Genomic DNA, 25724 nt, shown 5'->3' on the forward strand with positions numbered 1-25724 from the left:
TCCAAAGTTTTCGAGACTCAACATACAGACTTTGCTTATCGTGTCGGAAACATATAAGGATTAAGTTTAAATTTGGTCAGAAATTTTCGGGTCGTCACAAACCCCGCTATTTTACAACCTCTGTTATCAAAACCAGCATTTGATCCATGAATAGCAACGATAGTTCGGCCCATAATGAATATGGAAAGTTTACAAATCGCCATTTTGATCTGTAAAGTAATGCGATATTGAACAAAAGAATACTACCGATATCAAGCTAACCTGAGTTATGTTACATGGTTCTTAAATTTTTAAGTTCTATTACCAGATGATAAAATGAAGGCAATGGAATTAAATACATAACCTAATCACATTATAATAATTTGAGATAATATTCCACTTAAATTTGTAGGACCTAACTTTGCGTGTGTTGATAATTTCATCTTGAGTTTTTCACCTTGATCTACATTTCATTTTATTTTGATTTATGTCAAGATTTTGTTATCTAAATTAGTTTTGTGGGTTTTCTTTTCTTTTTAAAAAAAAAAGAAAATAGGGTTTATAATTTGGGAAATTGAGCAATTCAAAATTTAGATGAACTAGTTAAAAGACGAATCTACCCTCACATGCAATGTACACGTCAAGACTTAACAAACCTTTTTAATGACAATTTGACGGAAGGACTCAGTATGTTTAAATGGAATAATGGAAGGATGCTGATAGTTAAAAAAAAAATCTGAGGGATGTTGTCAGCTTTTTGGTGTATAATGGAGGGACCAACGGTACAAAAAATCTTAATTATATATTGTCCTTTCTATGAATTTGGAGTGCAAATGATCATTGATATATCTTTATTTCGAGTTAGAAGTATGAAATTATGACAAACAATTATATTTAAATATCAGTTTTCATAATATTAGACACAAACACATAATCTTTTAGTTTGTGGTTAACTAAATTTATCACTTTATATTTAGGGAGCGTTTGATAAATCTGAATGATTAAGCACTGAATGATTCATAATCTGAATGATTCAGAGAATCTGAATGAATTTAATTCTGAATGACAATAAACTGTTTGATAATCATTTTGCATAAACAATATGAATGAATTAAATCAACTTGTTATCGTTTAACATTAACAGAAACTTCAATATACTTATTTGATATGTGTTCTGGATTCGATTTAAGAAGAATACTACATAAAATTTAACCTCTTAATGGTTAAGAAAGTGTTTCAACTCTGAATAGTCCAACACTGAATGCTGAACCATTCAGCATCATATGTCATTCAGAGGTCGAAAACAAACGCATTGAATGCTGAATGGTTCATCATTCAGTGCTGAACCATTCCATTAAAACGCACCCATAGTCATTAACCAATTTAATCGAATTAGTCAACCGTTTATTAATCGAACAGATATGTTGAAAAGGTTAATTAACCGAAGTACTGGTTAGGCAGGCGAGTTTAGTACATAATCGCCGCTAATGCCTCACCTAGCACGTACTCAATAATAATTGCCGCTAATGCCTCACCTAGTATTGCTCGGCGAATACTCAGGTTTTTTTTTTCGCATTTAAATTGGAAATGTAAACAGCAAATTAAATTTAAAATAATCCAGATAAACAGACAAAAACTAACAGGAATAGAATGATTGGATATTGGATGGATATCAGGATAAAATATTGGATATTGGATATCAGGATAAATCTGCTGCTGCTGAGTGCTGCCTGTTTTAATGGCGACAACGTCCATCGGTCTCCGATTATCGGCGGCAGCGCACCACCGTCACAGGAGTTGTAACTGTATTAATGCAGCATTGAGTAAACAAGGAGAACGTTTTTTGACATCGATCGCCACCACCACCAATAACAATCCAGCAACCACAATTAGGTCAATTCGTAAATTCATATCTTCATCTTCCAAATCCGTAGCTCTCGACGCAATTTCTCATCTCGTATCTCCAAACAATAACTCCTCATTTTCTCGTCTCTCTTATCTCGCATTCCCCGTAAGTCATCTCTCCCAGCTCTCCATAATTTATTTACTATTATCCATAACAACCTAATATATAGATTAATTCATGTACACTTGCAGTTATACATGGAGATCAGTAAAACGACATGGTTTGATTGGAACGCTAAACTAATAGCTGATGTTATTGCTTCACTCTACAAGCATCAAAGATTCGATGAGGCACAGATGTTAATATTAGAAGTTGAAACGAAATTAGCGGGTAGAGAACGAGATCTCTGTAACTTTTATTGTAACTTAATGGATTCACATTCGAAGAACCAATCGAAGGAAGGAGTGTTTGATGCGTATGGACGGATCAATCAACTTTTTTCGTATTCGTCGTCTGTTTACATAAAGAAACGGTCGTATGAATCGATAATTGGAAGTTTATCTGTGATTGATTTGCCTTGTGAAGCTGAGGATTTGATGGTGGAGATGAAGAATAAACGGATTAGACCGTCTGTGTTTGAATATCGGTCGTTGAGTTATGCATATGGAAGATTAGGGTTGTTTGATGATATGAAGAGAGTTATAGGTTTAATGGAGGATGATGGTTTTGAATTGGATGTGGTTTTGTCAAATATGGTGCTTTCTTCGTTCGGATCTCATAACGAGCTCATGGAAATGGTCTCATGGCTTCAAAGAATGAGAAAATCGAAAATACCTTTCTCGATTAGAACCTATAATTCGGTTTTGAACCATTGTCCTACTGTAAGATCAATCTTACAACAACCAAAAGGGATCAAACCCACATCCTTAGAGCAACTGTTTCAAGACTTGAACCATGATGAATCTAAATTGGTTCAAGAGTTGGTTGAGCCATCAGTTTTGGCTGAGTCAATGGAGTTGACTTCTTCGGAACTTAAGCTTGATTTGCATGGCATGCATTTGGGTTCTGCGTACTTGATTATGCTACAATGGTTTCAGGAGCTTCGTGTGAGATGTGCAACAAAGGATTATACGATTCCTCATAAGGTTACAGTTGTGTGCGGTGTAGGCAAACACAGTGTCGTGAGAGGTGAATCACCAGTTAAAGGATTGGTTAAAGAGATGATGTTGCAAATGAAGAGTCCCTTGAAGGTTGATAGAAAGAATATTGGGTGCTTTGTTGCACATGGAAAAGTTTTTATGAATTGGTTATCTGAAATTTCCTCTACATAATCCAAGCATACAAATTGTAGTGTTCACTTTAACGTATTGTTTTGTATACCCTTCTATAATGTAATGGTAAGGTAATTAGAAATATACGAAAACAAAAGATCATACTCTTCACCATACATTCCAAAATACATATTGCATAGAGAAAAAGTTGAGAGTTGATATTTACATTCATACAAATGCCAAAGATCTCAACACAATTTTTACATGCCAACATTACAAAAAATAGCTGACTATCTATTTTTGTGATCGATCGGCATGAACACGTGATGAGATGAATGCAATACATACGTTAGACTAATGAATGATCAAAACCAAGGCATCCACCAGATATACATTTTACCCAAGTTTTTATGTGAGACTGCTTCAGCAATTAAGCGACGAGCTTGTCCTTCTACAGCCAGAGGCAACGATGGTGCTGCTCCAACACCAACAACAATACCTTGCAAACGTGCTTCTATATTGCTTATTGCCCGCTGAAAATTCAATAAATAATATCAGAAAATAGCAAGTTTACCTTTTTTGTTGAACAAAACTTGTTATATAATATCACGGATCGAACCTGAGCATGAGGGTTCTGAACTTCCACTCCACTAGATTTGTGAGTTTTAGTCCACTCAACAAGAGGGTCATGAATGAAAGTCTCAAGAACACTCATTAAAGTTTCCCTGTGTTCCCTTAGTACTGAAAGTGTTATCTCACAAACCTTCAAGAACGTGCCTTCGTAGCCTGTAATCCCCAATCCATCAATCATATTCTGCACACAACGTACCATAACAAACTTCAGAAATCATAAAAAAAAAAAAATTATATCAAAAAACAGCACCATTGGTATATTTATTGTACTAACCTGTGTGAGCCTGAAAGGCACAAGTTCAGGTTTCTCCAATTGTAACCCTCTGTCAAACAAACAACTGAAATCAACATGAACACAGTCACCAGTAGTTGAATCAAAAAGAATATTCTCTCCATGACGGTCACCAAGACCAACTATATGCCCGACCATTGACCAAACAGCAGTAGTGTGCGCATATGCAACACGAGCCCTAAACCAAGCTGCCGGTTCAGAAAACGTGTTCAAAAACCACTTATGAAAAGTAGGAGGAAACATGGGAAGGATTTTATTCTTCAACATCTCATCTTCTGGTATCTTCCCTTGGCACTGATCATATATACGTTTAATTTGAGGGTTTGTTTTCTGTCTATCAAATTTCCCGCATGTTATGTATATGTCTTGGAGAATATGGCGGAGCCCACGAGTGTGAGGGACCCATTCTACCATACCACAATCTTCTGTTAGTGGAATAACGGCAAATGTACGCACGTACAGCTTTCTTCTACGGCTTTCGGGACACTTGGATAATAAGCGATTAATCATTGCGTTGAACTCCATCATCCGTGCATCTTTACGAAGATCGTCTTTCGGTTTGCAGAGAAATGGGCGCTTGACCCCATCACTGCCCAGTAGAATAATCTGTAGAAAGAGTAACACAGTTGATAAAATGTTGCATGTAGATACTTAATAGAAAAAATTACGCAGACAGTCCCCGTGGTTTACCCTAATTTTCACGCGTAGTCCCTGAACTTTTTTTTTGCATTGGTAGTCCTTCGAATTGTATTTTTCCCAGGGATTGTCTCTCCGTCAAATAATTGTTAAAAATCTCTGTTAATTCCACTCATGTGCAAGGCACATGAGGAAGGAAGATGAATTTAGTGAGTGAGATTGTAGGCAAAAGAGAGAGGAAAGGATAAGAACTACTAAACTAGATTGACAAAAATACACTCATGTGCCTTGCACATGATTGGATTTAACGGATAAATTTAACGATCATTTGACGGGGAGACGATCCACACAAAAAATACAATTTGAAGGACTACGAATGCAAGAAAAACTACAGGGACTATGCGAGAAAATTAGGGTAAACCACGGAGACTATACACGTAATTTTGTCTAGTTAATACATATACATTAAAAGTATACATATATTCTATAAAAAAGAAGAAAAAAAAAAAGTGGTAAGATGAGGGAGTCCTGAGGATTGGGTAACGGGTTCTGAATAAAACAAATCATTTTAGAACGAGTCGGATAGGTTTGGGTTGGGTTGGCCACAATGAGGATTAGTTAACTTTTGTTGATGGACCAATTTATAATGACAAATACAGCTTAGGTTGACCAATTCATAACATAACTGATCAAATCTATCACATCCATAATAAAGTATGAATGCATGTCTCTGATATTCAACTCTCTTTCGTGCTAGTTTAACTATGAATCTATGATTGGTGAAATTTACCTTTTTTGGTCGTTGAAGTGAAGAAAGGACCTCGGCTTCATCAGCAATTCCAATTATAGTAGGAAGATCTGTAGCTGAGAAAAATCCCGTTGTACTTGTTGTATCATAAGTAGGAAGATTAACATTAATTGATCCTTGAGTAGGCATAATAATTTCAGTTGGCATCATCCTTTTGAGAGCACTAAACTCAGTAGAAATGTTGATAGTTGTTGACCGAGATTGACTTGCATGAAAACATAGCCTAATCAAATGATCAATTAAGCTAGCAAACTGACCAAACAAAGAGCTAGGTGCTCCCTGATTTGACCCTTTTCGGGCACTGTTTATAATCTCTGCAGCTGCTTCCCGCCTTGAAGGAACAGTGGATTTTGAAACAGCCGCCATAATCCAAAGGGCTTGTTGGGTATATTGTCGGAGAACAGATGTAATGATGTGTTTAACGACCCGCACAATTTCTTCGTTTTGGTGACAGATTCTAGAAACTAGTTGAGGTAAAACTGTTAGCCATTGGTAGGTAGGCAAATCCTTTAAACACCCCCGCATAATGCTCATAACCTGCCATTAGAAAACAGAGTTTATATCAAATGATTATATTAGTTAAAACTTGTAACTGAAAATTGAATCACAAAACTGATTGAAAAATAAAATTGAATCTTAAACGCGAAACTGAACTGAAACGAGGATCTGAAAACTAAAACGCAAATCTGATAATTGAACGCGAAACTGGAACGCGTTTCGCAAAACTGAAATTAAAATGGGAAGCTGAAAATTGAAATGCCTATCACAAAACTTCAAGAAACGGGTCTCGACGCAACCCGGCCTGACCCAACCCATTTAGACCCGACCCATTGAACCAGCCTAGAAATTTCGACCCATCAAAACCATGACTTGTTGTGACCCAAAACCGGACCGGGTCTCGACCCAAATCGACCCGACCCGTCCCGTTTGCCAGGTATAGTTATAAGACAGAAAATTAACGGAACTTACCTTTGAAAAAAATGGCATCGACCCAATCAGACCCAACCTAACCTGGGTGTCGATCCAACCAGTATGACCCATATTAAAGAAGACCCGTTTCGACCCATGACCCGTTTGCCAGGTATAGTTATAAGACAAAGAAAATCTAAGAAACTACCTTTTGATGAACAGATTTCATATCTTTATTGGATGAAGAGCCTTTTCTTTGATAAATACTACCAAACTCGAACCATAAAGTCAACAACCTAGGGAGAGCTTGAAAAAGATTCTTATGGCCTCGGTGAAGCCCCTTAGCATAAAATAACAAGACATCGGGTAAAAATAACCACCATGGCTTTTCACTACTTGAACTTGCTAATGACGATGTACTAGAATTCGAAGGACCCATTCTTCGACCCGATTCAACATTTTCTTCTTGCCGTTTTCTAGCATCAACAAGAACCTCATCACAATACTTAGCCGCATAAAAATATCCTTTTTCCCATTTAGGCTGCAGCTCCCTAACCCTAGAGAACAAACTAATCACATCTTCCTTCTGTTTCAGCCCGGTGTAATGAATCCACCTCGAATATAACAACAATGTTTTAGCAACATCTCGGTTCTCATTCAACGCTTGAGTTTTGCAAGGTGATGACGGTTTGTTAATAGGAACCAATGAAAGACTAGTAATTGATGACATGGCAGCGGACCCCACAACTTCAACAGGCACATTCATAAGTGACTGTTGAAGCTCTGCTATCGCACCATCTGAACGCCTTGTGCTCCACAAAAGCTTAGCCTTTTCCATATGAACATTAGTTGCACCAGTAGCCATGGCTTCCAAAATGGCTCGATTAGCTGTCTCATAATGACCAGCTGAACGACATAGTTTTGCATACTGTATCCAACAGTTCCCAACTTGACCACATTCACCACTTGCACCAAAAACCAGTCTCCGAAAAGCCAAAAGCGGTTCACGTGTCCATAAAGACGGTTGAGTGAATCTTAACCGATTTTCCCAGTTTTGAGTTACCTTTATAAACTCTGGTTGACCAACACATGACTTTTCCAAAAAAGATTCACCGTTTAATATAGAATGAAAATCCTCAAGTTCTTGTAAAACGTGAAGTCTGACAACAAAAGGGTACGCCCGTGCGTACGAGTCCATACCCGCAGCAGCTAAAGGAGCTATTAAAGCTTGTTTTGATGATGCAATTTTTTCAAGAACCGAAAACTGATCTTTCATTCTCATTGATCTAAGTATCTTCGCAACGTCCATATCAAACGAAGCGTTACTTTCTGAACTACTACAAAGTAAACCGTCTTCATCGGCTCCATCTAAATACTCATCGGTTAAGTCCCATCTACCGAGCCGCCAAGCAGCTTGAACACCTTGCATACACCATGTTTTTTTATATTGAGGAATTCGGGATATTAATCCATCAACATGAGTAACAACTGCTTGTAAATGACACATGTTGATTAAACAATTAAGAACGTCTGAATGCCTTTGTACAGAAGTGGGCTCCATTTGTAAAGCCTGTTCACAAGAAGTTAAAACTTCGGCCCAGTTTCCGGCTTTTTTATTAATCAAAAGCTGATCTTGCAAGCTTTTCGATTTTCTTAAAGAAGCCAAACCTAACAACCCGTCAGGCTCATCTAAACCACTGTATATTTCCATTAGAAATGACACGTCATCATCCTCAAAAATCCCACTTTTCTCAGCCGATGGGTTGAACGATCCAGATTTCTCACGCACATGACACTCGAAGTATAATAAAGACCGAGCATAAGCTTGACACCTAAATGACGCCTTAGCAAGGGTCACTTTTGGAATTGCAGACAAAAGCTCAGAAACATGTTTGCACTGCAAAGATAACTGGTCTGAATCCAACGAGTAATTTACACTATTATCCTTCACTTTTTGCTTTGAATTAGACTGAGATAGAGCAAGCTCTTGTTGTATATCATCAACCCATTGACCCAGATTATCAAGAAGGGTAAAAACCGCCTGAATGCAAACTTCACTTTGACCCAAATTATTTCCCGCAACATTATCCGAAGCTGCTGCATCAAGAACAGACAAAATTTCTTGTGTGATACCCTGTCGGGCCTCTTCAGTACCATGTTTAACAGCGTTTAATACCAAGTGTGGTAACAAATACGTTGCTGTTTGCATATCGTGGCGTACAATACCACGACACGCACTAAATATGCTTGCGCGTGAACCCGTTGCGTGCACAGTAAGTTTCTTGACCCAGTTAAATATCCATCTGCGAAAAGACAAAGAAGGATGATAAATAGGACCAGCAGATGCAGAATCAGCCACGTTTGGAAGATGAAACTTTGAGGTTAAACAAGGGGCTATAATCTCTTTCACATAGTTAGTAAACCGGTCCCACAATCTTTGACCCCTCCCATCCATCTTACTTGACTCGTTGACTTTGACTGAAACATTATCAACCAAAGATGCCTCACAACCAGCAATTTTCAACAACTCCTGTATAGCCAAAGCAGCTGAATCATGAACAATGGTGTCTGGTGCTGCCCTAAAAGCTCGTGCTAAATGCTTGTGAATCAGCTCGAATATCAAATCGTCATCTGAACATGCAATTTTGAACCGTTGATTAGAAAAGTTTTTAACTTTGGCAGGATCAACGGCTCCAAGTGATCCAAGACAATCAGCACAAACCATTTTTAACCGTTGTCCAACTATAGTTCTAGACTCCTCTGCACACCCTCGTAACAAGACTGTTATCAAAGAGCTTAAAACATCCATATCTGAATCACCTTCCCCGTTAACCATAACAGTGACATCATCCCTTTTCAACTTTAGCAGTTTACTCAACTCGCAAGCAACCATATATCTAACATTTAAGTTTTCATGGTTCAAACCATCAACAATAACTCGCAACTGATCCTTAAAGGTCATGGTTCCACGTGCTTCATCTATTACTTTGTTGACTTCTTTTAGAGAAGGAATGTTTGGTAAAGGTGGAAACTCATAAATATGTTGTTCTAAAACAGATTTATTCTCGAATACAAGTTCTTCTAATATTTTTACAATTTTGAACATATGCAAAGAAGAATTATCTTTTTGTTTTTCAAGTAACGGGATAAGTGCAGCGAAAACTTGTGAGATTACATGTTTACTGCTAGAAGGTGATACTTTTGCTAATTGTCTAATGAAACAATGCAAAACTGCGAGCCCGTCACTTTGGAGTGGTTCTTTATCGATAGCATGCATTAAAAGGACCATGAGTTTTGGTACATAAGTGCTAAGGTGGGACCCCATCATGTTAATCAACATTTCTATACGTTTTGTTGCTTGAACTTGAAGTGAAATATCGTCTGTGTGGAGCATTTTTCGGTCAATGCTATTAAGAAGATGAACAAAATGGTTTCTGAGAAAACCTGGAACATCTTCGTTTCCTGTCAAGATTTTTGCAATTTCTTTTATCATCTGAGGTACCCTTGATAACCTGCAAACCAGATAAAGAAAGATCAAAACTATAACTTTGTTTTACACAATATCAATAATAATGAACAAATCGAATCAAGTATTCAAGTATATAAACCTTCTCAAGTACCCAAATAACTGAATTCACATTATATATTCTCTTCGAATATCCAATTCATTTTGAGCAGGAGACATCTTAAACATTTGTATTGGAATCGGATTAATAAAAAAAGGGGATGTATCAACATAGAAATTTGGGGAGAAACGTTCGCTACGTCATTTAGCAGATCAAGACAGAGTGAGATAATTAGGAAAAGAAGGTAAAAACCTGTTGTGCCTGTTAATAAGTCCAAATAAATCACTGGTTTGTTCATTTTGATACTAATAGACAAAAGAATTTTGCAAGTCAAAACAGGAAATAACCTATTATAGTTAGGCATTAAAAAGAACAATTAAAGAGGAACTTAACTTTTCTGAAGACATGCACTCTCCTTAGAGTTATAAGATTCATAAAGTATGAAAAACAAAACTAACAATAGAAATATGACAGGTCAGGCAAGTTGACTAACGAGTCAAAAGGGGTCCAAGCTGTAACTTTGGGGCAAAAAATTCTATCACAGATAACTAATCTGTTAATTATACTTACAAACACAACACTGCCATTAATATAATATTTAGCAGGTTGTATGCATAAACAGTTGACAGTCAACTTTAAGCAGTGAGACATCTTCCTATTTTAGCTAACTTTTAATTTGACCCATTGAAAATAAATATCACCCAAATTAACCCATAAGTAAATGGCACATTGTACCTTATGTTGGTATCAACTGAATCACCCACATCCACTGAACAGACCAAGTCACACAAAAGTTCAGGCAATGCAGCTGCAAAAATTTCTTTCTTTTCAGTACCAGTCTGATCACGATAAAACTGCAAAGCACAATCCAATTTATCCCCATCTGGTTGATAAACAGCAAAAGCAAGAACTTTCGGTAACCAACGAACAATAAGTTGCACCATATCAGTATTCAAACACTTAGCCAATTCAATTAAAGTAACTAATGCATGATCATTATCTTGCTGAGCAATCACAAGCTTTGGAAGAACTACTGGAATCATCTTTTTAATAAGTTCTTCAACTTGAACATCAAGAAGACTTGCAGCAAATTCTTCAACCATTTTCGGGCTTTTAGCAAGTCGCAATGACAGATAACTATAAACTTCGCTTCGTATATGAATATATTTTGATAAAATTTGCTCCAAACCTCCTTTTTGATGTAAAAAACATGTTCTGTGAATCAATTTAGATGCAGACAATCTCACTATAACATGTGGATTGTCGAGTTGATCAAGCAGCAAAAAAAGAGATGATAAGAACAGTCGACCGTTAATATCTGCTGCACCCATTATGCCAGCTGTCACTTCTAGAAGAGTTTCATATATTTCTGGATCGTTAGCTACTTCATACCCATTTCTAATCTTTTCCAACAAGATTTGTTCGTTCAGAAACAAACCAGACAATATCTGATGCTGAATGAAACAACTAATATGTCTACTGAATTCTTCTCTAACAGACTTTTTCCTGTGAAGCAGCAAGTAATCGAAAGCTTTTATCCACTCGGTTTTTGTCTCTTGTAAAGTATTTGCATTCATGTGACATAGGATCCTTCCAGATATTGACACACATGAAAGCTGAACATCTTCAGATTCATCATAAATGAGAGTGAAAAAGAGACGAAGAAGAACTGTGTAATCAAAATCCAACATATTATGTTGTTCGGGTATTATTAATAATGATTCTTGGTTGTGAATGACACTTTTGTCACACGTGGAACACCAAAATCCTCGCAATAACTGATCCCCTGTCCAACTGTGTTTACCGTTTTCTTTTAAGAATAACTTGCATTTGTTTGTGGTAAAACTTGCAGTACCATCACAGGATCCATGTACACAAGCGAAATAACCAAGAGAAATGGTGATGGATTTTTTAACTTTCTCATTCTTCTCCTTTGACAGGAACCTGCCAAAAGAAGGGAGCAGAATTAAATCTTTGTTGGGTCCCGTTTAAGAAATATATGCATTGCATTATGAGGCTACTAGCAATATTACAACCCTAACTTGAAGAACATCTGTCTGTTTCTTATAAGTGGGAAAATGCATATGCAACATTATTATGATTGTGTACAAGATAGAATATTTTCTTACTCAAATCTCTTGAAAATCTGTTCCACTGTACCAAATCTGCATAGAATAATCAATGACATAGCAGAGATGGCTTCACTTCTAACTTCTTCTGATTCATCCTGAAGGCCCAAGTCCAAAATACCTAACTCATCCCCGTTTAAAGAGGAATTTTCCATAACAGAAAGAATCTGAAGACAAAAACACTTCATCTTCAACAGCTGACCGGGTTCAGCTTCCATAAAAGAAAGATTCCATGGAATATTTAACACCGGCTGCAACAGATATGCAGCATTACCATTATCACTGAAAAGCTCATCTTTCACAGGAAGAAATCCTAAAACGCCAACCACATTGTTAAATATCAGTTATATGGGTAGAGTATCAACATCATAATGGAAGACACATTCAACAGAAGGGTAAAGTTTATGATTCATGCACATTAATACAGCTTCTGCATATAGAGTGATTACTAAAACTGGTTTGAACTTTAAAACCTCTAATACAAACCTCAACTAGCAGCATCTTAAGTTTTAGTGCTAGTAGGTGTTTTTACCGAGGTACATACCTCACGAGGTGAAACATATAATCAGAGTCTTAAGTATACTCATTAAGACATTTATATTAGTTTATTTGTAACAACATCCGATGGTTCAGAATTATGATTCAGATGATATCTCTTAACCTTTGAAGCCGGTTGCCCGTTTCAGATCTTAAGCAATTAAGAAATATATTAAGTAGCAGCCCCTTACTCTGTTTAAGCAATAAACTGTGAAGTGCTTCAAGATAGATAGATAAATCCACTCCACCAAGATCGTTTTTGTTAGCCTGTATGAGACACCCATCGTTAGATTAAGGAAAAAATGTATTGTACTTAACAAGAAATATTACCTGTTCAGAAATCCACGGAATCCATTCAAGCATTTGACGAGAAATTTGATGTAATTTTTGTTTCCAATTGTGTTTGCACATAACAATACAGAGCATGCTAAGAGGTGTCAGACAAATTTCTGGTTCTAACCCGTTAGCCTTGTCACCAGGAGGTTTCAAACATTCAATAAACGAAATAAGTGAGGAGCCTATATGCTCAGCATACTCCTTTTTCCCTTCATTTTGTGAGGTGGGTATGAACTTTTTGGATCCGTCTATCATTTGTCGCTTAACATTCAAAGTGTTTAGAACCTGAACAGGTCTTTTTTGTCCAACTCTTACTTCAACAGAAGAATCTACACCAATAGTTGTTTCTCCATCAAGATCAGGGTCAAGAATAGATAGAACCACTCGAAAGCACTCAATAAGCCCATAATAAGGTTTTGGAGAACAAAGAACATAGATTAATGATTCAGGCTTCCAGATATGAGGGGGGCAAACTTTAGCAATTCGAACATATGCACCACATAATGCAGCCTGACAAAGATAGAGCCGAGAAAAAGAAACAAAAAAGTTAGTAATAATGCTTAAATAATCAAAGTTGTCAATTCTGTTGAATTGGACACATGTGATATGTGTATATTTTGTAATGTGAACACAAAAAAACATACCTTTAGCTCAGAACTTGCAGTCTTCTGCATTGACTCAGAAAAGACACTAATTATATCAGTGGCGGTGAGCTTAATAATATCATCCGCAGAACTAGAGTATAACGCTTGAAGGCAAGTACCCAAGGAAGCATCATAAGTTGTGTCTCTGCAGATTATGGTTGTTACTAGTGTTATAAAAAATAATGTTTTGTACTTGTATACATGATTAATTTACTTTTTCCTTCTAAAACAGTTATGTTAGCTGTCAATGTTTGTAAACTGATAAGATTTTGTTGTTAGTGAGGTTTGAACTTGTGACCTCTTAAGAATTTGGGTCTATTAAGAATTTCAGACAAGGGACCTCTTGTATGATAGGAGGTGGCATTATGTTGGTAGATTTGTTTAGGATTGGGGCGAAGATTGGCTGGTCGAGAACGAGGAGGTGGCTCAGTGTTGATGGAAGGGGTCGTATTAGTAGTATGAGGTAGCTGGTTGTGACTCTGCTGAGGTGGTGATGAGGAGGGTTTTGAGCGACGATGATATGTGTGAATGATAGGTGGCTTGATCGTGCCGTGTCCAAGCGGTGGAGTGGTGGTATTTTTTGGTTCTGGTTGGACACACCGAGTCTTAGGAGCTGTGGAAGATGAATCTTTAGGTTGTGAGGATGGATGTGGATATTTAGAGATGTAGGGATTTACTGGATGTGTAGGATTGGTTGTATCAGATTGTTTAAAAGGAAAGGATTGTTCATTGAAGCGAACATGACGGGCTACATAAATATGATCCGATTTGGGGTCGAAACATCGATAGCCATGATGGGCGGTACTGTAACCAAGAAATACACAAGGTGTTGATCGAAAATCCATTTTGTGATTATTGTATGAACGAAGATGGGGGTAGCATTGGCACCCAAAAACCCGAAGAAATGAAAAATCAGGTTTATGTTTGAACACATGTTCAAAAGGTGAGGTTGTTGAGTTTGTTCTTGATGGCATTCGATTGATAAGATACACTGCAGTGCCAAAAGCAAAATGCCAAAAACGTTGTGGTACATGTGATTGAGCGAGTAAAGTAAGACCGGTTTCAACAACATGTCGATGTCGTCTTTCAACCAAACCATTTTGTTCACTTGTATGAGGACAGGAAAGGCGATGATTGATGCCTAGTGGAGAAAAGAATTGAGAGAGATTTCTAAATTCACCTCCCCAATCAGTTTGGACAGATTTGAGTTTGGTCTGAAATTGTCGTTCAACCATTGCCACAAAATGCTTAAAGGTGGCGTAAACATCATATTTGAGTTTTAATGGGAAAAACCACATAAATCGTGAAAAGTGATCAACACACAGCAAAAAGTATTTGTGACCATCAAAGGAGGTAACAGGCGCGGGTCCCCATACATCACAAAAGACTAAATCCAAAATGTGCGAACTTTTATAAGTAGATGGTAATAGATGTAGTTTAGAGGATTTTCCAACATTACAAGAATCACAAAAGGTAGTTGTATACTTATTTTGTAAAGGTAACTGGTATTTAGATAACATGGACTTCAAAAGTTGTGGATGTGGATGTCCGAGTCTTTGATGCCAGGTAATTGAAGATGCACGGGTAGTGGAGAATGCTACTTTGTGAACAGGTGAAGACTGTGGAAGATGGAAGGAGTAAAGACCACCATTACTTGGGCCCGTGAGGAGGGTATTGTGTGTAATCTTGTCCTTCACAGCAAAGAAAGTTGAGTGAAATTCAAAATACACATTGTTATCAAGACAAAACTTTTGTACAGAAAGTAGTTTATGTTTGATTTCAGGAACATGAAGTATGTCTTTAAGGGAAAAAGTTTTATTTGGAGACGAAAATTGTGAGGAACCAACGTGAAGAATGGGTAAACCCTTACCATTGCCAACATGAAGATTGTACTCACCGTAGTAGACCTCGGAGTTGCCAAAGTTGGATTGGTCTGGAGTAACATGGTGACTAGAGCCTGTGTCTGGGATCCAAGAGGTTGACGCTTGTGAGCGATAGTCTGTAAAGTTGGCTGAAGGTGACTGTCGTCTCATAGTAGCAGTGTTACGATTAGGGCATTGAGATGGGATGTGCCCAATCCCACACCTGTTGCATGTGCCAAAAACTGTGTTTTGATTAGAAGCCCAGTTAAATGAATTTCGATTACCTGCTTGATTTCTGTTGTTAAAGTTGCCTCGTCCACGTCTATAATCACGTCCACGACCACGGTTATTGCTAGATCGGTTAGTGTACATGGCTTGTGCAGCCGGTGTATGAGCAGGTTGAGCTTGGAGTCCAAGTTGAGATAAAAGCAGTTGTATGGCTTGAAGTTGATCTGTTTGTGAAGCGGGCAAGAAATTATTAGGAGCTGTTGAATTGCGACTTTGTGTGCTAGTCGTGAATGCTTGAACTGAAGGAATGTCGGGTACAGATTTCTTGATCATGTAGTCGTGGTCTGATAGTAGGCCATGAAGGTCTACAAAAGTAGGGGGCTTTTCGCGGCCCAGAAGACTTGATTTTAAACCGTTATATTCCTCTCGTAGTCCTGATATAACTAGCATCACCAGATCTTTTTCTTTCATTTTTTCGCCTATGTTAGCGAGCGCAACATCGTATTCTTGAGTCCTAGTTAGGTATTCTGCGGTTGTTTCATCTGGCTTCATCTGTAGTCTGAGAAGCTGGGTTTTCAAAGTGTATTCCCGAGAGGAAGTGTGAGGAGCGTAGGCACGCTCAAGGGACAACCATAGATCACAAGACGTTAGTCCTTGAACACGTTGAAATGATGCTTCGGATATGGTAGAAATGAGGAGCATTCGTATATGAGCATCATTAGAGACCCAATTAATGTAATTGGGGTTTTGTGGTTGAGACTGTGTTTCTTCATCTTTTTCTGGTGATTGGACCGAGGATGGGACATTTTTAGGTGGACAAGGGATTGTGCCATCAATATAGTCAAACAATTTGTTGGTGACGAAGAACGGTTGAACCATTGTTTTCCAGTAACCATAGTTCGTGGGAGATAAGGTGAAACCAAATTTGTGAGAGTTGTGTGCGGCTTTCTCTGTTGTAGTAAAGGTAGCTAGTAGTGCCATTTTCAGAAATATAGAAAAAGATACAGTAGATATACAGTAACAATATATGTTTTTTTTTTTTTCGTATTTTTTTTTTTTGTTTTTTTTTTGTATTTTTTTTTTTTGGTTGCTGAAAAGAAAATAAATAAATAAAAATAAAATATATATTAATAGTAGTAGTGGGGTTAGTCAAAAAAAGGAGGTGGGGAGAGAATAAAAAGCAAAGCAGTTCACTTTTTTTTTTATTTTACAGCTTCCATTTTTCTCTCTTTCCAAAAAGAGAAAACTGAAACAAAAAAGAAGAAAACCGGCGGTGAATAGTGAATCCGTCGGTGAATAGTGGCAGCCGGCGGTGGTGAATAGTGGCGGCCGGCGTGAATAGTGACAAAAAAAATTGAAATTTTCAGGGTTAGATCGGAATTTGATTCCGAAGTGAATGGTGTAGACGGTTTTTCCTAATTTTTCTTCGATCGGTATAGATCGAAAAAGGAATTCGAAAAGTGTCGGCACCTGTGGTGGCGCGTGGCGGCGCGTGTATGATGGATTTGGGCTGAAATTTGTTTGCGTGTGTTCGGAGATTAATTCAGCATCTAGTGTTAGTCTTGGTTGATTAGTGCTTTGAGTGACGGTGATTTTGTGGGTTGAGCGAGCGGATTTAGTTGTTATGACCTGAAAAACTTGTTTCTGATGTGAACGTTCCAACAACGCTGCATTCACAGAGCATACTTTAAGTTTTAAAGGTCAGTTTTTTTTTTTTTTGTTGTTGTTGCCGGAATAGTAGCTGCCGGTTTTGTGACCGGAATAGTGGCTGCCGGAATTGTTGCCGGACTTAGGCCTTTACAGCTCTTGATACCATATTAAATGATATAATAGAGGAAGAGAGATATTGAATTGAACTTGTATGTTCTGTGTGTTTATTATCAGTACATAAGCCTCCATTATATAGGAGTAACAATTACATAATATATCCCTACACTATAGCAATAACATAGCCTTATACAATTATATTTGTCTAATAGGGTCTCAAGTCTCAACCACTAGGCTATCTTGGGATGGTTTAGCTGTCAATGTTTGTGAGTAAACAATATCCTATGTCATCGACACTGCTGTTTTGTAAATCATGTTATTGTTGGTATATCATGTAAGCAAACAAACTTTTTAACGTAAATTTCTCCTTAAGTCTCAAAGATTTAATCATATGGTGCTTACAAGTCTTGTGTATCATAAGACACCAAGGGTTCATGATGCTCAAGATAATGTTCTAAAATAGAGACTAAACTAGACCATATAATTTATTACAAAAAGATATATCAATACCTGAACACGGGGCATCGATCGTCTGCTTCACTCAGTATTGCAGATATTGACAAAATCATGTTTTCACTAGGGATGATGGCATCGCTTACTACTGCTCTCATGATGCGCACCAAGTCAAAGCATGCCTTCATGATTTTTGTTTATTACAGACCAATAAATAGATGTAAGATTGTATAAGAGAACAGAAAGAAGAAGTTCAAAATTAATGGTGAACCTAGATTAATGTAGAATGAACATCAAACAAAGATGAACTAACCATTTGCAAGGCAGCATCTCCATAGCACAAGAGCTTACACGCAGCCATAACAAATGGCGCATTTATCAGCCCTTCCACATTTAAAGCTCCTTCAGTTAAAAACTTGCAACATATTTTAATCATCCAAGTAGCGAAAGGCTGCCACCTGGCAAGTCCTGTGAGGTTGATCATGATACCAGATCCATCAACAGGTTTATTGCATGCTGGGAGTTCACTGAGAACAATAGAATCACTGGATACTGCAGCTAGAGACTCGTCAAAACACCTCAAGGACACTTCAAGATCTGGTTTGCTTGTATTGTTGGCCACAGTAGCTATACTAAGGAGATCTATTAAGATGTAGAAACATAATATAAGGTAAATGAATGAAATGCATAACATGTGACAACTGTGCAGTTGATTATTCATAAAAGAAAAAAGATAAACTTAGTTTTATGTGTGTTGTTTGTACCTTGAACCACCCCCATAACATCTTGAAAAAACTGACGATATGCATCTCGATCTCCAGTACATAGCAAGGATAGAAGGGATCCTAGTGTTTCAAATATTATTCCATGACGAGAACTGAAAAGTAACATATGATAATAAGGAAAAATCATAACCAAAGAAGTAATCACATAACATAGAGCAGAGTATAAGAATTGATAATTCAACTCGCCATTATATTTATATATGATGATCTCAAAGGACAGAGAGCTCACTATTTTCTGTTAAGCACATAACTTGCCAAGCTACAATGGTAATATAGACCGCAAAGGATAACACTTACTCGCAATATCTGGTTAATCGAGGATATTACTTTTTATTGTTAACAATAAGTAAAATTTTTTGACAAATATTACAGGAATCTAGATAAGTTGCTTCAAAGACAAGTTGATATCATGCTAAAGAATAAAAAAGAATGAAAAGCATAATAACCAAAAGAAACAGATGAAAGAATGATATATCATTATATCTATATATAAGCAAAAGAACTTCTATAACATAATTTTATAAACTTAAGATCTAATAATACTTTCTACAAGCTGCCTTTTTGTAAGAATCTCTTACCCGAAAGATGGCTCGGAGAAAAAAGGTAATATATGACATATTATTGGTAACACTGCACTGGCCTTTCCATGGAAATAAACTCCAGGAATTTTCTTGACTGTATAAGTCAATAACTTCAATATAGCAATCACTTCCCTCTCATTTGCTGCAAAATCAGAGTATAAAAAGATAACAATCCTTAATCAAAGATGATACTCATGCAATAGTAGCTTATTGGGATCCTCTAAGTACAAGATAAATCAGAGGAAATCAGATAGTTGATTACATTCAAAATTGGATGATACAGTTTGACTTACTACAATCAAGCACATTGATCTATTGATTCCAAATATTCATGTAGTTTCTGGTATTTTTAATCGAAAAGACACGATTATACTTTATAACACTACAAACTAAAAACAAAAAATTGTTATACATTTATTAAATTCAATGATTTGACCAGTCAAAACGAAACATGAAAAACCACACTTTCAGCAGGTGGCAGTTTCGATATCAGGAGTTTAAATATCATCGACAGTGGAAAAGAAATATATGTATGAACAATAGATTGCTGCATTCGGTGTATGAGTGAGTATCTAAAACAAAAGTGATACCGCATATGAATGACATGAACCGGATAATGTAACCCTAACATACATGAAGTGAATCAGTGAAGAGTAATCCACAAGGATTATACGAACTATTGCTGCTACAAATTACGAACTATAAACTATCAGTTTACTAACACAAAGTAGCCTCCATTTCCAATATATTATCAACTGAAATAAAGTAACTGACATTTCTAGTTATTGTACTAGCACCTCCTTTGTAAGTTTTCTGATGATGTGACATCATGCCATGTCACTGATGGAGTGATGGTCACCGAAATAAATTAGTAACGGAATACGAATTTGTTACACCAAAAGATAACATAGATCATAATTGATTACATAATTTAAGAAGATACTTGATTACATTTTAGAGCAATAACCACATGCTTGCGAGTTTTGGTACTACAGTAAAACCTAATAACCATTTTACAGTGATTAAATTACATGTGTGTATATAATAATCTAAAAATGATTGAAAATGCAGGTAATAATCGAAGTAGTAGTGTACCGGAAGAAGATGGAAGGACGTAAGCGTGAAGAAGATTGGGGATAACGGCACGAAAACGGAGCTCTAACGAAGCGTCATCGTCATCTGCGATTCGTTCACGGAGTTCGTGAAGTAGGCTTGATAAGTTCGCCATTAAATTGATTTGATTTGATTTCTTTTGCGTTGCTTTTCCCTCGTCTTATATGTGGAACTGGAACCAGAAGAGGGAGGGAGGGAGGGAGGGAGGGATTTTGACTTCGAATATTGCGAGTACTTTTGAGTCCGACCCGGAACCGTATGACCGTAAACAAACGTAAACGGATATAGCTGGGGTCATTTGTTTGTTTTGTTTATCTACGTGGTGCGGTTGTTGTCTCGATCAAAGTCAACCTTCTGATAATGACGGAGCTTGAACACTATTAGAAAAAAAAACTCAATCATAACATATAATTTCTTATATATGTAGTAGTTTATAGTTTATAAAATAATAGTTGATAAATAATAGATTATATTTAACAATATACTAATTCACGTAAATACCAGCTACAGTGTAACAGTCTAACAGTATAATGGTACCCTACTTTTTTTTAATTTTTTTATTATAATTATAATATGTAGTAGTTGATAAAACAATAGTACATAAAATAACATTAACAATAAAATAGAAAAAATGAACATAATACCTTTCATCAAGATCCAAGATGAACTTGAAGAGGATACGTGTTACGAGTCTCGTTATGGATACTCATCCTACATTGATTATCAACTAAAATCGGGCTAAGTTCTAGAAGATTATCAAATAGCAAGTTGAAGAAAATTGTTGTGCATGTGAGTTGTGTATTTGGTGAAGCCTAATTCCACGTTTGCATATGCATAACATCATATACTTAACATGTTTTCATGTTATTAGCACTTTAATTCTAGTAATAGTTATTTGAAGTTGGTAACCGCTCGATCAATAATATAAAATGTAAGTAGCTTTTAGTTTATTCATATAGATGAAAAAGTGGTTTAGGCCAAAAGTCAGTTTCCCTCTTTATTTCTTTGGAGTTCACGGCCGACTAGAAGAGACCGTAACAATGGTACTTTCATTGAGTCCCTCCCTCACTAGCTACCACCACCCAACTTTCCGTGACTTCTCAACGGGCAAGTTGGTCACCGTGTATCAAACCAATAACATTATTCCTGTATCCACAAACCAAAAACTTGCAACCATCTCTCAACAATTCGCCACCGCAGGTGTTACTACCGCCAACAACATCGTCTCTACTCTCGCCCACATAGGAGGAACGACGTTCCAGAAGGTTTACTTTGTACCTGCTAGTGTAATGTTTGACTCCGATGAAACGACCCGTCCTAATCCATCCGGACGAAGTCCATATCGATTATAAACGATTCATAATAGTTGATTACATCGCGAGGTACTTGACCTCTATATGATACATTTTACAAACATTGCATTCGTTTTTAAAAGACAAACTTTCTTCACATCAAAAGTTGACGGCATGCATACCATTTCATAATATATCCAACTATAATTGACTTAATAACAATCTTGATGAACTCAACAACTCGAATGCAACGTCTTTTGAAATATGTCATGATGACTCCAAGTAATATCTCTAAAATGAGCAAATGCACAGCGGAAGATTTCTTTCATACCTGAGAATAAATATGCTTTAAAGTGTCAACCAAAAGGTTGATGAGTTCATTAGTTTATCATAAACAATCATTTCATAATTTTTATAGACCACAAGATTTCATATTTCCAATTCTCATAAATATACGTCCCATGCATAGAGACAAAAATATCATTCATATGGTGAACACCTCGTAACCGACATTAACAAGATGCATATAAGAATATCCCCTATCATTCCGGGAAATCCTTCGGACATGATAAAAACAACATCGAAGTACTAAAGCATCCGGTACTTTGGATGGGGTTCGTTAGGCCCAATAGATCTATCTTTAGGATTCGCGTCAATTAGTAGTTCGGTTTACTAATTCTTAGGTTACCAAGCAAAAGGGGCATATTCGGCTTCGATCATTCAACCATATAATGTAGTTTCGATTACTTGTGTCTATTTCGTAAAACATTTATAAAAATTGTGCATGTATTCTCAGCCCAAAAATATAAAGGGTAAAAAGGTAAATAAAACTCACCTAATGTATTTTGTAGTAAAAATACATATGACGACATTTAACAAGTGTAGGGTTGGTCTCGGATTCACGAACCTATATCATTTATATATATATTAACACATATAATTGTAATCGAACAAATTTACATATTATTATTGATATAGTTGTTATTTTAATAAATTATATGTTCCATTAATAACTTAATTAGATATATTTATTATTATTTTTATATACATTAAATAGATAACTAGTATTTATTACAAAAATCTCAATATAATTATGTTTTATGTTAATAATATATTTTTATATAGAAAAATCTTTATGTGATATATTATTTAGTAATACTAATAGTAATAATGATAAAAATAATACTAATTATAATAATAATCATGATAAAACAAGATAATTTTTGATAAGAATGTTAGTTTTAATAATAGTACTAATTTTAATAAAAAAATGATACGTTTAAAAATAATGATACTTTTAGTAGTAATATAATAATAATAATAATAATAATAATAATAATAATAATAATAATAATAATAATAATAATAATAATAATAATAATAATAATAATTAAATTAAAAGTGTATATACCCTTTAATAAGCTTTTCCAAAAAGAATTGCCCGAGACCGGGCTCGAACCCGAGACCTCTCGGTTAAACCCAACACTCCAAACCATTCTTCCATGTCTGCTTTTCTCAAACACTTAGGATCCTAATTTTATTTAACCCATAATACTTTCTGTCTCTTCTTCTTCATCCTCTAAATTTAGACAGACCACATAATCATAACAAGGAATCAACTATACTGTTTTAGGATTTGAAAATGAGATGAAAACAATTCGGCTGTGGTGATCTTGATTGATAGAAAAAAATAGAAAAGAAAAAAAAAATGAAACAGCTGCAGTAGTATGTTCTACACGAAGCTGATGAACACAGAAATTAAATTCAATCAATTTGAGACAGTTGAAGTGTGGAATCAAATGAATTGGGTTCTATTTGATGCGTCTAACATCTTGTGTATACAATCTCCATCATATTTGGTATCCAAATCACAGAATTGTGATTTTTACCCACGAAGAACACAATGAAGATGAAAAATCAATTTTTAAATTCTAGCGAGTTTCATTAATTGTTTTCTTCATGAAGGTTACTTTAAAACAATTTTCTAATGTTTTACAAACGAAATTATACCTTATAACATCACAGAATGCTCGAATTTGATTTATGTTCATCCGTTTGACTTTTCTATTTAATGTTTGACTTCGAAAATTCAAAGTAAATAGATGGAATTGGAAACTGTAAACTTACAGATAGATCAAGTAAATGTTTCCTTACACAATTGCATCTTTAGATTTTTGATAAATGATTTGGAATTGAGTTATGGCTAAAATTATTATTACGAACAGAAGTCAGATTGGCTTCTTCAAAATTCTGTTTTCTTTTACTGATAAAAGCAGACGAATTATACGGAGTAATTGACTGATTAGTGCAGCAACAATATTTGATTGGGAGTTGTTTGATAGCAATGATGGAACCGACAACATATCACGAGCAGAGGAAAAAGAATATAACGAAAAATAGGGAAAGAGTAAGATGAATAAAGCAGATCGTGATATATCTGTTCTATATATTTGGTGTATTATTAATAATTTAATAATTAAGATTAATACCATAAATAATTAATAAAATATCTTAATAATAATATCAATAATACTGTTATTAATAAATATCTTACTAATAATAATTATGTTGTTATTAAAAATAAATAATAATAATAATATTAAGATTAGTATTGATATAACAAATTAATATTATCACATAATTATGAAATATTATAAATTTTTATCTATAATATTTATAAATTACTTATATTACAATATTCATTTAAATAATTATGTATGGAAGTTATATATATATATTACACATATTCATCTACAGTTTTTAATATATATAAATATTCGTTATTAACTTTGTTAAGAAGAATAAAACAAGTATTTCTAAATAATGTATTCAAAGTTTTTAAAATATAAGATTTATATATACAGATATGTTTTAAATACTAATTATTATATATTACTTTATTTTACATAATTAATTCTATTAATTACATCATATACTATTTTAAATTATACTTCAAATTCTAATATATATATATATATATATATATATATATATATATATATATATTATATATACATATTTATTTACAATCAAATGTTCGTGAATTCGTCGGGTAAGGTCTAATGGATAGTTAAGTGTATAAAACGTCGATTTATCTAACTTGTTGATATTCATCTTCTAAGTTTTCTACCTTTCATAATTTCACCTTTACATTAAATAATATGAAGGTCAAATAGTTACCTTATTAAGGGTCACGAGTTAATTGTTGTAAAGCATGTATTGGAATTAAACAGGAATCTCCACTAACTTTTGTCTAACTCTCATTAATTGACACTTTGTTCTCACTAGAAAATCACTTTACCATTTCTTCCGAATATTGTTAAAAAGGACGATTTCTCAAATCAATGTGGACCTCTCAATAGAGACTCGCAATCATATAATGTAAGTGTTAAATCACTCATTTGATAACATCTTCTAATTCCATCGATAACTATTTGTATATATTAAGAAACAAATAGGTTTATGTAAAGTATTATACGTCTAATACTTGGTAAATGTTTTCAAGTTATAATATATACACATATACATATATAATCAGATTTGTTCATATAATGGTTCGTGAATCATAGAAACTTGGTCGAGGTTTAAATGAATGTATGAACACAGTTTAAAAATCTTTGAGATTCAACTTACAACTTTGCTTATCGTGTCGGGAATATATAAAGATTAAAGTTTAAATTTGGTTGGAAATTTCCGGGTTGCCACAGTACCTACCCGTTAAAGAAATTTCGTCCCGAAATTTGAGTGGAAAGGTCGTGAATGATAATAAGTATGTTTTCATGATGCATACGGGCTGAAAATTAGAGTTTTATCATCAGCGAATAATTTGGATAAACAATCCATTTATATGAAGAGTACGAATGAAGCTAACATAGAAGAGTGAAATGAGTAAGTGTAGATTCATCTTATCATTTGACGTAGATATGATTGATTTCCAGATTTCAAGGTATTTGAAGAAAATCTTCGTAATAAGATTTGATTCTCCGGTAACCAAGGGAATTAGGATCCGCTTTAAATGCGATCGTCCATTTTAATTGTTCTGTCGGAGATTTTCTTA

The 25724-nt window shown here is 35.3% G+C and overlaps 2 protein-coding genes across 2 annotated transcripts; one reads left to right on the forward strand and one right to left on the reverse strand.

Moving 5' to 3' along the window:
* Positions 1–1651: 1651 nt before the first annotated feature.
* Positions 1652–3222, forward strand: LOC139873225 (pentatricopeptide repeat-containing protein At2g17033). Its single transcript, XM_071861159.1, has 2 exons — positions 1652–1990; positions 2077–3222. Exons 1-2 carry the CDS (start codon positions 1718–1720, stop codon positions 3154–3156), a joined length of 1353 nt encoding a protein of 450 aa, XP_071717260.1. The 5' UTR covers positions 1652–1717; the 3' UTR covers positions 3157–3222.
* A 118-nt stretch (positions 3223–3340) lies between these two features.
* On the reverse strand, positions 3341–20490 carry LOC139871694 (serine/threonine-protein kinase ATR). Its single transcript, XM_071859422.1, has 15 exons — positions 20358–20490; positions 19260–19404; positions 18661–18773; positions 18210–18538; positions 17954–18078; positions 13587–13731; positions 12937–13452; positions 12798–12873; positions 12070–12382; positions 10676–11884; positions 6583–9886; positions 5448–6002; positions 4004–4627; positions 3716–3910; positions 3341–3629 (listed from the first exon to the last, which is right to left on the reverse strand). The coding sequence occupies exons 1-15, from the start codon at positions 20488–20490 to the stop codon at positions 3462–3464; spliced, it is 7950 nt and encodes a 2649-aa protein (XP_071715523.1). The 3' UTR covers positions 3341–3461.
* Positions 20491–25724: the final 5234 nt, after the last annotated feature.

Source organism: Rutidosis leptorrhynchoides, chromosome 10 (genome assembly GCF_046630445.1).
Source record: "Rutidosis leptorrhynchoides isolate AG116_Rl617_1_P2 chromosome 10, CSIRO_AGI_Rlap_v1, whole genome shotgun sequence".
Lineage (NCBI taxonomy): Eukaryota > Viridiplantae > Streptophyta > Magnoliopsida > Asterales > Asteraceae > Rutidosis > Rutidosis leptorrhynchoides.